Source organism: Ostrinia furnacalis, unplaced genomic scaffold (assembly GCF_004193835.3).
Source record: "Ostrinia furnacalis isolate ACB-3 unplaced genomic scaffold, ASM419383v2 OfSCF2040, whole genome shotgun sequence".
NCBI lineage: Eukaryota > Metazoa > Arthropoda > Insecta > Lepidoptera > Crambidae > Ostrinia > Ostrinia furnacalis.
In genome coordinates this window covers 49,718-65,556 of record NW_021132279.1, presented here as the reverse complement: position 1 = coordinate 65,556, position 15,839 = coordinate 49,718, and the positions used below count along the sequence as shown (strand labels likewise).

The window sequence follows — 15,839 nt, the reverse complement described above, 5'->3', positions numbered from 1 at the left end:
TAGGTGCNTTAGGTGTACTGAACGCAATTACCTATTCCCACGTACTTTTTCACGGATGTGGGCTTAGAAAATTAGTTACATTAAGCAAATTAGGAGTTGCTAGGATTTTACGGAGGTTGGATTCATTTAGGAATATAATTTCATTCATTTGATTTTCATTGACTATGTATGAACCATATACTTAGCAAGACCTAACATTGACATTGGTAGTAGAGGCCTGCCTGTCTACAAATATGTTTATTCTTCTAAGACCAAGCCTTTTTCTAGCGGCTAGTTATTTGTTTACCATCCACTAAGAATTGTACAAAACCAGTGACGAACTCCTGTTTCCGTGATTTCGTACGCTCGGTGCCAAATTGGCAAATACTCAATGCGGCATCAACAAAAAGGGCGATAATTTTTGATTTAGAACTTTACAACTTTACTCCTAGGAATTTATTTCTTTTAGAATTTAGTGTTGTTTATTTCAATAAGTAAATGTAAGAGATGTTTGACTTTCTCATACTCTTCGAATTTCTGGATTGAGCTGGATATAGAGTAATAAAAGATAAAACATATTTTATTACTGTTAGCTATTGCAATGATTAAATATTAGGATATTATATACATGTGAGCGAGAATGAGAATAAAGTATTAGTTAAACTTTAATTTGGACTGAAAATAATTTCATCGAACAATCTTCAGTGTTGTATTTTCTTTTTAAGTTTCATATAAAAGTACAGACTTTTTCACTTTAAAATCAACATTTATACATCACAATATAATGTAAACTAATGGTAAATTTTAATTGTTTCAGGTACAAGTTACAATAAAGGATATAGTAGAATTATGAAAAATTGATCTGAAAACTGAAAAAATATCGTCAAAATGAGACTGGTAAGTAATATAATTAGATTTTTATTACTATTGGAAGAACTAATCAATTTCATATTGTTTTAATTTAAATTAATTGTAAAAATCTATCGCAAAACTAAGTTTATTTTTATTTACTGTAGTCATTAATGAAACTGGTCAGCCATTTACACGAGTTATCAAGAAAAATATTTTAACACCGAAATCCGGAAAAGCCGATAAAATTAAATAAATGTACCCTAGTCCCGGTTTAAAACGAGGTGCTAAAAAATTTAAGGGAACAATCGAATTTGTGGGAAATATAAATAGCCAAAGAGGAAGTCAGTGCGCAGTTGAAAGTGCGCACTCATCACAAAACTGGGTCAGTAGTCGCACCGCCCCTTTATCGAGCGCCGCCGAACGCCGCCACTTAGCGAGACTAAACTCTTTCCCAAACCGCTTAGCCCTCAAAATGGCGCGACGCAGACACAATGCATGCGGGTGTAAAGGGGAAATGCATTCCGTCGCGACGTTGTTTGCATATTTTTCAAGAAAACCACCTACCGGTGGCTTTTGCTATTTTAACTTAAGGTTTTCGTATATTGTAGAAAACTTCTTAAAATAAACAAGAAGAAAACTTTTTTACTCATTATATGTTAATTAATGCAACTGTTTAGTAAAAACAAATGCAAATAGCATAATAAGTATACGAAATTTTTTATAATGTCACATACATTATAAAAAATTTCGTATACTTATTAAACGTAAAGTTTTTTTGTTTTATTTTAGCCCATTTTATTTTTACTACGCAATTTATCGAGTAATAAATGGAGTACTATAACATGCTTTCCACCAAACAGTCAACAAGCGAAGAAGTACCGAGCACGACGGTGGTCGGGCGCACCAACAGCCCCGGCAACGCGGGCGCGGCCACCGCGGTGCCCGGCGCGGGCGCATATGACGTCACGCGCATGCGCGAGGAGGAGTTCGAGAGGCTCACCGTGTACATCGTGCCCGATGTGCCTTGCGAGCGAGGCACCGTCAACAGGGCCGAGAGGACCCTGCCCAGAAGTTTGGCGTTAAGACCGTCTGCAGTATTATCAACTCCTAACACACCGGTAAGGAACGACTAAGTGTGGGAAAACCACATCATATCATGTCACGACCCTGAAATATTCCACCTAATTGGTACACGCTCTTTTAAAAAATATACAGGGTGTTTGGCGCATCGTGTGCCAAAATGATTTGGCGGATAGAATGTGTCATTTCCTATATTTTCAGCCCCCATAACACGTTCCATGTCAGGCGGCAACTTTTATATTAAGTTTTTTAGTAATTTCACCAAAATACCCAAATCGCATCATTTAATTTCGATTAAAAAAAAAACTACTAAGCGTAGCCTCAAAGTAAATATTTTGTTTTGACGTGCATTGATATAGGGTTGCNAGTCCACTGCTGGATATAGGTCCTCTCATAGAACGCCACAGAATCGCCCTGTCGTTTGTATCAAGTGGGTTCCCTTTACTTAAGAAGAGCCTTTAGCAGTTCACAGCTGGATATAGGCCTATTGAACACCACAGAACGGCACTGTGCCTTCTGCATCAAGTGGTAATGCACCGTCTACTTTCGTGGTAATCTCAAATCACGGAATTAAATCGTTTTCTGTGAAGGTAATCAGAAACGGATAATGACAATCAGACACGCTGCCACAGACTGATAGTTAAGTAGTAAGATTACCTAATAGTTAAGTACACGCTGTATCTTCTAGTCCGTGCTCGCTAATGGTTCAGTCAGATCTGTTTGAGAAATGTGCCCTAAGCTAATCGGGACTATTCCCACCTCTCGTTCCCACCACTGCAACTCCTGTGTAGCCAGGATCTACAGCTTGACCGCCACAAAAACACAACCAATGAAGGTCCAGTTTGTCCCGGGGGAAAGTTAAACTGATATTAAGAAGAAGGAGGAGTTCTTAATTAAGGTTCGACTTCCCTCCATTGCAAATCGGATGACAGGTGACAAACAAAGGTTTAAAACCTTTAAGAAAAGATTATGCAACACGGACAATAACAATAATAATAATAATGTGCCCTAAGCTACCCAATGTCACCATTTGATAAGTCTTAAGGCTGTCCGGTAACCATATTTTTAGTACAGGCTACCCAACGGATTCGCTTGCTGAGCCGCCAAAGCAAGAAGAAAGGGTGCATTATCAATTTGATTTTTAGATACCAGTACCTATTGAAATTATAATTATCTAGTTAAATTCGTTCTCTTCTTCCATCGTGTAGGTTAATAAACCTTTTCCAGTTCGGTTCGCTTCCAGTCCAGTCCAGTTTCCATCAGCTGTCAATCCTGTCATGTTACTATGAGTTATTTGGGAACTAATTGGTCACGCTGCTAGCACCAGCATCAGTATTGCAGAAGAAAAAACTCAAAGTACAGGTTAAACTTATCTAGGTAGGTACTAGGGGAGCTGGAGCGTGTCTCCTAGCGTGCACTATAGTATTTCTTAACACCCAGCGATAAGCTCTAGTAGGTACTTACTCTAGTTTGAGGTAGGTACGAGTACGTCTTTTGGGACTTTGTCAAACGAGAATGGTCACATTAATGATCCTTTAAATGACGTGAAATAGCTCTACTGTAGTCTAGCTAGACCATGTGATTTGGGCTTTTGTTAAACGAGAATGGTCATTCTGTTGTCCTTTATTGACGTCGCTAACTTGAGCTAACTACCCATATCTACTGCTTATTAATGACTTTCATGGAAGGAGAAGGATTCAACTTCAACTATGCATAGAAAGAAATAAAGAAAGAAAAATTTTTTATTTGGCACCAAATTACTAATAGGTAATCAAGTCAGAAAGCATTTCAACAAAACTACTTCTTTTTCCTCTTTCTGAGGGTCTACTCAATCTACTCATGTTGAGGATCTGATAGATATGGAAGAAGAATGTAATAGCGTTATTATAGTCTCCTCTTTATATCGTTGGACTGCCACCAAACCCAAGTAAGTTGATGACTGTCAAGCTATTGGTCATTGGAACAAATTCAGTAATTAGTTAATTGATAATTAAATTGAATTTGATTTGACAAGAGATTAATAATTCATAACTTATCAATATTAAAACTTGTAGGTAATTGTAACCAATTAAAATCTATATTAATAATTTCGTCAAGGGGTACGGTAGACTGGATCGAAACCTTATATGAATAACAAAGCATAAAAAAATAACGATTTTGAGTCGACAACATATATCCGCAAAATTCGGATAATGGAGAATTTCGTTAAATTCCGATGGCACTGACAAACAAACCGCTGTCGCCATCTTTAGTAGTTCACCATCCACTCACTATGCGATCAACGCCAAAACCTTATTATAAACTATTTGCTGGGTTGTCATCGATCCATAAATAAATGGAAATCAGTGCGTTTCGCGATTTTTATGATATACTCTTTGTTATGTGTTTTTTCTTTAAACCTGGTATTGGCCGATTCAAGCACAGAAAAAGAATATTAGCCATAACCACAGATATGGATAGATGCAGCTTGTCAAAAAATTTGTATGAAGACGAGCGTGCCACTTTTTAAACGTCATTAGTGTCATTTTAGCGAATTTTAGTGATTGCCGCAATGTAAAAATAATCGTATCATCGTACTGCATTCGCAAAGTCATCGAAATTATCGTGTGACTCGATTCGACAATTAATTAATTCCGATAAAACTGATATTTTGCTATTTATAGCTAGTCTAACTGTGGATTAAAATAAATTCTATATTATTATTAATTTGCAAATAATATTTTTACTGTGCGTATATCAAAGTAATGATCGTTATTCCATTATGTTAAATAGTACTACTAGTAATTTATACTTAATTTCATACTTTTAAATCCTAGTAGGTACCAGACCTAGTTTCATAAAATAAAGAGTAACTCAAGCTTATTATCTAATAAAAATGAATTGATGTTCGTTAGTCTGATTAAAACTCGAGAACGGCTGAGCCGATTGAGCTGATTTTGGTTTTAAAATGTTTGTCGTAGTCCAGGGTAGGTCTAAACGGTGAGCAAATAAGGAAAAATTGCGATGGCTTATTTATTGCCTTTAAGGCGGAACAGAGTTCGCCGGGTCAGCTAGTTTTTAATAAATGTAAAAATGCGTAGTTTTGCCAATACATTTAGTTTCATAAAGCTAAGTCAGGATACTTAGTTTTGAAGATATTTCTAAATTATTTACTGTGGGTGGTGTTTTTTAAAGGAATTAAAAATATTGCCGTAAATAAAATAATGCAAAACCTTATTGATAATGTGACATTTGGTTAGTGAAGAATTGGTGTTAAAATTTTGTGATTTTATCATTATTTCTCTGATTTAAACTATATCCGATATTTTTTATTTCCTGTATTAAAAACAATGCTACTTTATACTTCTTTTACTGCTACTTTATTCTAATTTAATTATTTGTTACTTGTGCTGTTAATTACAATTCTCAATCCGTTAATAATTTCTTCTTTCTACCGTGTTCGTACTACTATCCTCGTAAAATCATCGTAACCGATTGTTGTAATCGGATTACAATTAACAACGTGAACATCACTCGACCATATATGTCCATTTGGACATATCGGAATGGCACCACGGTAATACTATCTATACAGTATTCCAACTCGGCCATATTTTTGAAATAAATGTCAACAGCCGCGCGGTACGTCACAGTATGACAACATGCGATAGGGCTGCTCACCTATAGTACCAATTCAAATTACATCTGTCTTAGAATTTCTATCTAGTTTTGTGATTGTATTTTTATTTAGACAAACAAAATACTTTGTGAATGGAATAGGATAAAAATGCGTGTTGTTTTGTGATTAGTAGATTTAATTTTAAAAAATATACTAAAATAATTTTGAATCTACTAATCATAATGAGTACTTAATGACCTGTTACTTTAATTTCGGGCTGGCGAAGTCGTGGGCCAAAGCTGGTTTTATACAATATAATTTTCATTTCAAATCGAACTGACTGAAAATTACCATTTCTGACAGTTAATGACTAGTTTTTGACAAAGGACAATGACCAAAAGTGGTCCAAATGTCCACCACTAATGAGACCTATATTGGCTTATAGTCCATTAAATAGAGATTAACTTTCAGTAAGGGACAAAAAAAAATAAGGTGTCAGTAAAAAGTTGACTGTTTGAAAAATTGTAGTAGTTTACGCGCTAATCTTAGGAACTACTGGTCCGATTTGAAAAATTCTTTTAGTTATGGATAGCCCATTTATCAAAGATGGTTTAAGGATAAATAACATCACCCTACAACCAATAGGGGCGGAGCAGTAAAGACAAATGTTGTTAAAATGGGAAAAAAATATTCAAACCATTTTCACGCGTAGAAAGTCGTAGGCACAGCTAGTATAATATTGAATAAAATTCATCTATAACCCCGCGCCACATGCGACATGACATAACATGCGTAGATTAGTCCAAAATGAGCAATCGATAGAATGATACATTATCAAGAACATTTTTCGGATGAAAAGGTAAAAAACAGACTTTTCTTTCAGTCATAACTTTTTACTGACAGCATATTTTTGATTGCGGTTTGGTTATAATGAATCAGTATTTAGTAGACTATTTTACTACATAGGTCTCGTTAGTGGTGGACATTTGGACCACACTCCATACATTTTTGGTCATTGTCCTTTGATCGTTTAAGACGGTCAGTCAAATTCAATCACCTTAGTCATTTTCAACACTAGGCCATCGACGTCCGTTCGGCACATTCGCGACACCCCTAACTTTTTGATCTCGACCACGTCCCGTGATTTGAAATTCGAAGGAAAACTCGCGTTTCGTCGGTTTATATGAAGTTACAATACTGTATGATATTATTACCGTGATGGCACGCTTTGACGAGCAACTTGCTGTATCTACTCTAATCCATATCTGTGACACCACTAATCGACGCCATTTTTCTTGTTTTGATTAGCAGCGCCTCGCGTGGTAAGAAAACGAACTAAATACTTCAATTTGCCGCGGCATTTTGTAAACAGCGATTGAATTGGCTATCAAATGTTTTGGCATACCTATTATAAAGTGCCAAGGCAATTTACATTTTGCCTTCGGCATTTCATAGAACAGCGAGCGTTTGTGAATTGACGACGCCGTTTGTAAAATGCGGAATCATCAATGATATTATAGATAATATCATTGGGAATCATACAATTTGCCTGCGACATAACTACGATAATTACTTTAATACCAGCAATGGTGGCAAAACAAACATAATAACACAAAACACTTTCTGTTTTACATACAATTTAACTGGCTAAAGTAATCAATACGAATTTTTTTTTTTAAATTCGACCTTAAAACTAGGCCGTCCCTAAATTAGGCCTATTGATCGTTGCAGATATTCAAAGACAGCGACTATTATTACCTGGATGGGTCGGACTCGAGCGTCGCGAACTGGATGCGATACGTGGCCTCAGCGTATTCGCTCTCCGTGATGAACCTCGTCGCCTGCCAGCACCAGGAACACATTTACTTCTACACGATAAGGTATTTCAATTTTCACTTTTTTTTCAGATTAGTTATCGTCACACTGTTTCACTTTAACACCACAATTCCACTTACTAATTGCACATTATTTTCACAGAGATATCATGCCCAACGAAGAGCTAATGGTGTGGTATTGCAAGGATTTTGCAACAAGGCTCGGTTATGACATCGATCCTGAACGAGCCACTTATTCTATCTGTAAGTATTCACATGTTACATTATCTTTAACAATAATTTTCGTTTTTTTTTTATTTAGATACCATATTAACATTTTAATTATTTGCTTTAGGTAAAGAAGAAACTATCAAAAAAGGTATCCTTCCGTNATTGCATAAGATAAATATTTTTTACCTGTAGGTATTTAACGTGTTATTCACACAAATAGGGGCTATAAACACAAATTTCGCAAATCAGTCCGAATAGAGTCAATGCACTAATTTAGGGAATTTGTGAAGTTGTTGTTATTATTTAAACAAGATTAGTATACCGTTTGAATGGGGATAGACTAGAGAAGTTTTGATAAAATCCGAAGATCGCTATCTCTTTTAAAAAAAAAATTATAGCCATGTAAACTTAAATGTTCAGTCCATTTTTAACTTTTCGGAAAAGTTCAAAGCTGAATTAAAAAAAAATAGATGATATTTGCCAGTAAATTTAGATTTGATGCAACCCTATGTCAATGCACGTCAAAACAAAATATTTACTTTAAGGCTACGCTTAGTAGTTTTTTTTTTAAATCGAAATTAAATGACATATTTGGGTATTTTGGTGAAATTACTAAAAACTTAATATAAAAGTAGCCGCCTGACATGGAATGTGTTATGGGGGCTGAAAATATAGGAAATGACCCATTCTATCCGCCAAATCATTTTGGCACACGATGCGCCAAACACCCTGTATATCGGAGCAAGATTGAGCCTTACTTAAAATACGGCGTAGTGACTACGAAAATGCTACGATGCTACATCGTAGCTTCAGAAAGTTCAATGTTATAAAGAATGATTACCGTGTCTTAATAAATTTTAGTTCACCTTTATTTATATCGTTTACAATAAATTGTAAACAAGAAATAGAATACATAATACTTTATCTGATTAAACAGCTTATCTTTTCTTCAATTATTTATCTATGCAATTCAACTTGCCTATCTATTCACAGTCAGTGTAAACAAAAGATGCATAAAACAATCATTTCGCGCCCTACTATTTAATTAAATCATAAGTAGAGTTTATTTTTTTTACAGACGGAAGGTGTGTGGAGCATCGGAGTGATCCCCCGCGGTACCCGCTTTGGGCCTTTTGAAGGCACGCGGACACCCAACAAACCCAATGACAAAGTTTCGTGGAGATACTACTGGAGGGTGAGTTAATATAGCTTTTGTAGTAAAAAATTGTACATACTTTTACACCTTGACTAAAAAGGAAACACTTTCACTTCGCTTTTTGCATTAGGCCCATACTCCCACTATCATACTTTGGTTGAGGCTTGTAAATATCATCAACTCGTTACGTTTAGCAGCCCCCATAGCGACCTAACTAACATACCGCGTATGCCGAACATACCCATACGCAAGCTATGTTACGCACTATACTTTTCTTAACTAACCGATTCCTCTCTATTTTGGGCCAGGTACAGGAAACTGTGAGACATCACACATACGGAAATATTAAGGTGAGATTGGGTTTTCATTACGTAATGGTGGTGGCATATTGAAATTAGTCGCTTTGTTTTAACTTTGCGCATATTTGAAAATTGATTACATACGTAGTGTTCATAACATGTCTGCAAGAATTTCATGCACATTTTACCATTAGGCATTTGCCTTACAAACACAGAGCCATTGATAATTAACATACTAGATTAAAACCATGGTATAAATCTCGTACGTAAGTTAAAATACTATCCCTTTTATTTCACTACCGTATAGTTCAAAGCTTCAACAACATAATAAAGTGAACTCGAATCAATTACTTGAAGCCATACGTGTTACTGAGCTAGACATCACAATTAACCTACCACTCCTAGTCCTTCGTTATCTTCCTGCTTGTTTAACTAGTGGCGACATTGCATCTCGACCTTGACTCCCGGCAGCTATCAGCTGCACGCGCATTGTAAATATCCTGCACGTGCCACGTGAGCGGCGACATGTGTGCACTCCACAATGATATAACTACGATAATTACTTTAATACCAGCAATGGTGGCAAAACAAACATAATAACACAAAATACATTCTGTTTTACATACAATTTAACTGGCTAAACGAATCAATACGAATGTTATTTTAAGATTCGACCTTAAAACTAGGCCGTCCCTAAATTAGGCCTATTGATCGTTGCAGATATTCAAAGACAGCGACTATTATTACCTGGATGGGTCGGACACGAGCGTCGCGAACTGGATGCGATACGTGGCCTCAGCGTATTCGCTCTCCGTGATGAACCTCGTCGCCTGCCAGCACCAGGAACACATTTACTTCTACACGATAAGGTACTACAATTTTCACTTTTTTTTCAGATTAGTTATCGTCACACTGTTTCACTGTAGCACCACATAATTACAATTCACTTCACAATTCCACTTACTAATTGCACATTATTTTCACAGAGATATCATGCCCAACGAAGAGCTAATGGTGTGGTACTGCAAGGATTTTGCAACAAGGCTCGGTTATGACATCGATCCTGAACGAGCCACTTATTCTATCTGTAAGTATTCACATGTTACATTATCTTTAACAATTATTTTCGTTGTTTTTATTTAGATACCATATTAACATTTTGATTATTTGCTTTAGGTAAAGAAGAAACTATCAAAAAAGCTTATGGCTTGCCACCAGCACCCGTTCACCCTGAAATCGCATTCAACCACATGAAATATGTTCTGGGCTTAACAAATGCCAAGGAGTTATTAGAAGCTGAAATTCCTAGTCGCCGAAGAAAACGAGAAGCGACTGACAAACCTTTTATTGATAATTCTAATTTAATTTCCCGTGAAGAACCACGAAGCAAAAATGAGAGAACAATTGTTCGAACTGACATTTCTTCTAACAAACCAGAAAGCCCCATTATTCCTGAACAAACACCGCTATCGCCAAATGGATTAATGCAACCACCATCACCTGTGAAAATGCACAGACATTCCGAAAATCCAACTCTGATTATTCAACACAAAGAAAGCACATCACATGTTGTTATACATCAAATGGAGAATCCCAGAGCATACAGCAATAGGTCACCTGCTCAAAACCAACATCTTAGAGATATGCGCGGACCATCTCCTATGGCGCAAAATCATCATCATCAAGATAAATTGGGAAGCAAATCTCCAAGCCTAACCCACTGTGGGCCGCCTCATTATGAACCGCAACTAACACCCAACGATGGTTCGGTGCGATCAGACGAGGGGTACCATAGCAATGGCTACCATGATGAATTCACACCTCCCGAAGATTCAAGCGACTCTGATGTTGAAAATTATGTCTTGGATTGTTCGAACAAAACAAATGAACCTAAAGAAACCGTTATTGTTCAGAAGATGGACCAAGAAATGCATCGCAACGAATATAGGAAAGTTAAAATTAAAATGCCTAGAGCGTATCAGTATCAAAACCTCAAGGACATGGACTGTGAAAGTGAAAAGGAATTAATGATAGCCGAAGAAGTTGCCAATACAACGCCACAAAATCTGTCACCTCCACGGCGAGACCCCGCTACATCAACGGTCATCGTACTTGAACCGTCTCAAAATACTATAATACCAGTCAACAAACCATACTACGAAGACGGCACTTTATCACCTTCTCCGCAACCGGCTTTCATGAGATACTCACCCCCCGATACGCGGATTTTGGAAACGATTCTTACTGGCAATCGTATCGACACAAATAATAACGATCCTAGCAGAAGGCAACCAAATGCTACACCCCCACCATCTTCGCCTACCGAAATGGCATATTCATACAAGAAAAGTCAAAGATATGGCAACGCATGTAGCCCGGATTCAAGTTCAAACCTAACTCCATTACCGTCTCTGCTGCCACTACCTCAACAGCTACCCGCGCCGGCCGCGGCCTCAGTGTACTCATCGTCTCCTCCGCACTCCATACCACATACTACAGAAATAAGAGAGATTAGAGAAATTAGGGAAATTCGGGAAACCCGCTATGAAAGCCACTACCCAAATTATTATAATCTCTACTCACCGCCAAATTCAACTATCATCACACAACTAGGATCTCCACCGAATACATACTCACCTACAGTAACTTCTTCGCATCAATATGAAAGATCTCAAAACGCTCAAAATAATCATCACTATCCATCATCAACGAGCGTTATAACGCTGAAAAATTGTTCACAATTGAGTTTGATACAAAATTCAAACATGAATAGTCAAATAATACCTCCACACGGTAGTATGAGCCCGGATGGCTCGTGTGGATTAATGGTGGCGCCAATCAGCCCGAACTCACAAGCCTCGCGAGGGTACAGAAGTTTACCGTACCCACTAAAGAAGAAAGATGGAAAAATGCATTACGAATGCAATGTTTGCTGCAAAACTTTCGGGCAGCTTTCTAATCTTAAGGTTCACCTGAGAACACATTCAGGTGAGCGACCATTTAAGTGCAACGTGTGCAACAAATCGTTCACTCAGCTCGCACATCTACAAAAACACCACCTAGTACACACCGGCGAGAAACCACACCAATGTGATATTTGCAAGAAAAGATTTTCATCAACATCGAATCTAAAGACTCACCTTCGCTTACATTCAGGACAAAAGCCTTATGCGTGCGACTTGTGTATGCAGAAATTCACTCAGTTTGTACACTTGAAACTTCACAAGAGACTGCATACGAACGACAGGCCGTACGTCTGTCAAGGCTGTGACAAAAAGTACATCAGCGCATCTGGACTACGCACACACTGGAAGACCACTAGCTGCAAGCCTAACAACATTGAGGAAGTCCTGGCGATCACTAATGCTGCCAACACCGAATGCATAGGTATGTTACTTTTTATTTGCATAAAAGTAAAAGTTTTTTTTTCTCTATATATTTTAACACTTTTATTACGTAGACGATTATACGCGAGCGTAGTCGCGAGAGTAACTGCAGCGCGCTGCACTTTCTCCTCGTAGGTGAACCGCAACTTTCACTTGCGCTCTCGCTGAACGCGGCCGATTTCAATTTCGCGTGCACTTTGCAGGTACCGTCGACAAAGACTGCCACGACAGAGAGGGGCACGAGGCATACGAGGTGCACTCTCCATCGCAGGGAGGGCTGGTGGGCAACGGTGGGGCGCGAGTGATGTCGCACAGCGAGGCTCTGCTGGGAGGGCACGCGCACACCACCACGCCGCACCTGGTCACGGCGCAGCTGTCGCCGCAGTACCGCGCGCTGCCGCCGCCGCCGCCGCCCGACCACGACCCGCCGCAGCACTACGCCGCCGCCGGCGAGCCGCGGCCCAGCGTCATCGAGTCCAGCCAGCCCCTCATCATCGAGTGTACCTGAGACCCACCTCCCGGGCCGTGCCAGGCAACCGTCGGACGCGAGTTTCCCCGCCGCACAATGTGATTCCAGTTTTGTGATCAAACGAAAGTATTTGTGTAAGGACGATCGATGACGAGCTGACAAGCTCGTTGTGTCGAGTGGCTATGAGATTACGATACGAACTTTACGTTGTACATTTGTAAAATATAGGTTTATAATAAGTGCGATGCGACGTTAATAAGTACTAAGTACTTACGTAGTTTTAGACCCTTACGGGTGATGTATTATATTATTTTAAGCATTTGCATAGTTTTATATAAGAAATCAGCAGCCCTTGTTTATATAATGCTCAATTTTATACATTAAAGTAGAATTCTATTGTAAATAGGATTTTTGTGACATCGAGTTTATTTAATTTAAAAATCTATGCAATGTAAATAAATATACCGATTACACATACGACGTGCAAGCAAGCATTTTGTAACATAATTAAATCTTTTATGTAATTGAAAATTATAATAGACTTTTTCTATTTATATTTCTGAGGATATACTTTGTAAACATCCACAAGCACAATCATTTTTCAAATTTCACCAAAGAACGGCTAACCCATGCCATTTACAAAGTTTTCTTCACCGTCATCAATAATTTCTTTAACCTATTTGTCTCTAATTAACCCAAGTTATGTTACATTACATACAAAAACATCAAACAATTAGTGCTAAGTGCCAAATGAGCACGTTAATATATTTTAAGTTATCCTAAAAAGTTTGAATAGTATTTTAAATCATTGTTCCTAACGAATAAATCGGAGAGTAAGCGCATATGTGCGTCAAGTTAATTCTAATGATATTTAGATTTAAATCCACGGATTGTGTACATTATCCCTACGCTAGAACAAATGGTGCTTCACATCGTAGATTAGTAGTCGCAGCGTCCAGCCTTCTGCGGACAGACGGACTATTTACTACATGTAATATTAATTACACCGAGTCTACTAGTTACTATTTTATATTCCAAATTTCAATTAATTATGATTCTCCTATTTGAAAAGGCTGAGATAAATATAATGTAATGTTTGGCGAATATATGCGTAAGCGATGGTTTGCATGATGTGTAAGCGTCGAGCGCCGCGGAAATTATTGGACTAATAAGATTCAGCTTATACGTGATGTAAAACCAAACGATAGCTTTTTGTATATTTCTATTGTTCGTACGATTAAGGTTTTTTACATGCAACCCCTTGTAGATTTATTACCTGTATATTTTATACCTACGATTTACAAAGCCAATTTTGTATTAAAATGTTAGGAGGATTTATTCAGATTATTTCTATTGTTTTGATACGCACAAATTATGTGCTAATTTTGGTATCAAGTAGGAAGAGAGTTGAATCTTTGAATAATATTTTTCGTTAAATTGATGAGCAATTTAGTCAAATTAATAAAGTTGCAATCAAAGACAACTTGAGTATTTCCTCGTGGCTATTGTACCTTATTACGTACCTTAAATGTTTTCGTTGTCATAATCTTAATAAATGTCTTTGGTATTTGATAGAATTTATATATTTGTAAAGGTAATGTACAGGGTTCAAAGGGTGTCTGCTGAAAAGAGCTGGTCACATGATCGATCAGCTAAAATATATGGATAATTCTGTTAACAACTAATGGTGTTCTTAAATTTTCAGTAAATCTGACTTTCCCGTCAATAATTCTGATTTAGTCTTAATTAAATCAGAATTCAAAAACTTGGTGAATTGGTCAGGTTTAATAATTTAAAGAAAAATTAGTATCTTAATCTGTTTAGTATATTCTATCATTTACACTTTCAAGTAGGTACTTTATACTTACAAAATCAAAATACTTGTTTGCTACTGTAATCATTATAAATACAGAATTTGTAATAATATTTCTATTACATAATTATATCATGTACTTCCAAACATCAATATCAATATACCTAGGTATTGTTAAACTGGTAACTGTTTAAACCAAACTTCCATATAAGTTTAGTAAATTGATAGAAATATCGTAAATTATTATCAATCGTAAGAACTTCTCGCCATTCCTTATATTATTCATAGCTATATTTTTTTGTAATACTTTGCGAGGTATCTGTGTGGTAAGTCCGCTGCACGCTTAGTCAATCTATATCTACCTACCTATAGTTGTTGTAATTCACGAAGGCGAGTGAGCTTTACCTGTGTGGTGGCTCACTACTGTTGGCTTTTCAAAAGTTTTGATAGACATTACACTATCGTTATGTGTTACACGTACACACTCGCCTTCGTGAGTTGCAAGAACTATACTTACTTACTTACTGGTATACTTGTCAGCAGACTTATAAAATCAGTTCCCGTGCGCACAACTTTAAAATAAAAACACAATGTTAATATTTAAATTAAATATTTGTAAAGATATTTCACTCAATATGTAATTTCGGTCTGCTGACATTGGATTAATTTGATTAACATGTTACCTTTTTATTTATTTTCTCTGTAAATAAACCAATGATGGGTTAATCTTTAATCGGTATTTTCTTAAATTGTAATAAATCAGTCATAATACCATCATAACTATATAAAAGTCTTGTATAAAATTAATAACATCTAAGGAAGATAGATCATACATAATATAAGTACAATACCTAACTACAGTACGGCAAAGTAAGCAATATAATAAAAATGTATGTATCACGATAACTTCAGCTACAGTATTTATAATGTAAAGGACTCGCCTACACCTTGTAATGAGTAATGTAAATTTAATGCGCCAGAAACTTACCAACTGTAAGGCCTGTAATTTTGTACACCTTGATCAATGATTGTTTCAAAACACCAAATCCATTAAAAGGAGTAAAAATATATCGTGGTTTCATTATATTCAACATCTTTACCTATGTATAGCTTATATTTAAAGTTGGAAGCAGGGAAGCGAAAGTCTGGTCACTCGTTACAA

The 15,839-nt window shown here is 36.9% G+C and overlaps 1 protein-coding gene across 4 annotated transcripts in view; it reads left to right on the top strand.

Annotated features, from left to right (window-relative positions):
- The window catches only part of Blimp-1 (PR domain zinc finger protein 1), a 31,653-nt gene extending 15,950 nt beyond the window's left edge, over positions 1–15,703 (top strand). The window contains exons 2-9 of one of the 4 annotated variants that reach the window (XM_028306662.1): positions 797–876; positions 1,692–1,949; positions 8,633–8,749; positions 9,019–9,060; positions 9,730–9,878; positions 9,996–10,096; positions 10,186–12,396; positions 12,599–15,703. In XM_028306662.1, the coding sequence (XP_028162463.1) occupies positions 868–876; positions 1,692–1,949; positions 8,633–8,749; positions 9,019–9,060; positions 9,730–9,878; positions 9,996–10,096; positions 10,186–12,396; positions 12,599–12,903 (3,192 nt within the window). In that variant the 5' untranslated portion in view covers positions 797–867 and the 3' untranslated portion in view covers positions 12,904–15,703. Of the gene's footprint in view, positions 1–796; positions 877–1,691; positions 1,950–7,226; positions 7,390–7,486; positions 7,588–8,632; positions 8,750–9,018; positions 9,061–9,729; positions 9,879–9,995; positions 10,097–10,185; positions 12,397–12,598 lie in introns of those variants that run through there. The other 3 variants (XM_028306663.1, XM_028306664.1, XM_028306665.1) reach the window with 3 other exon arrangements.
- The last annotated feature ends 136 nt before the right edge of the window (positions 15,704–15,839 follow it).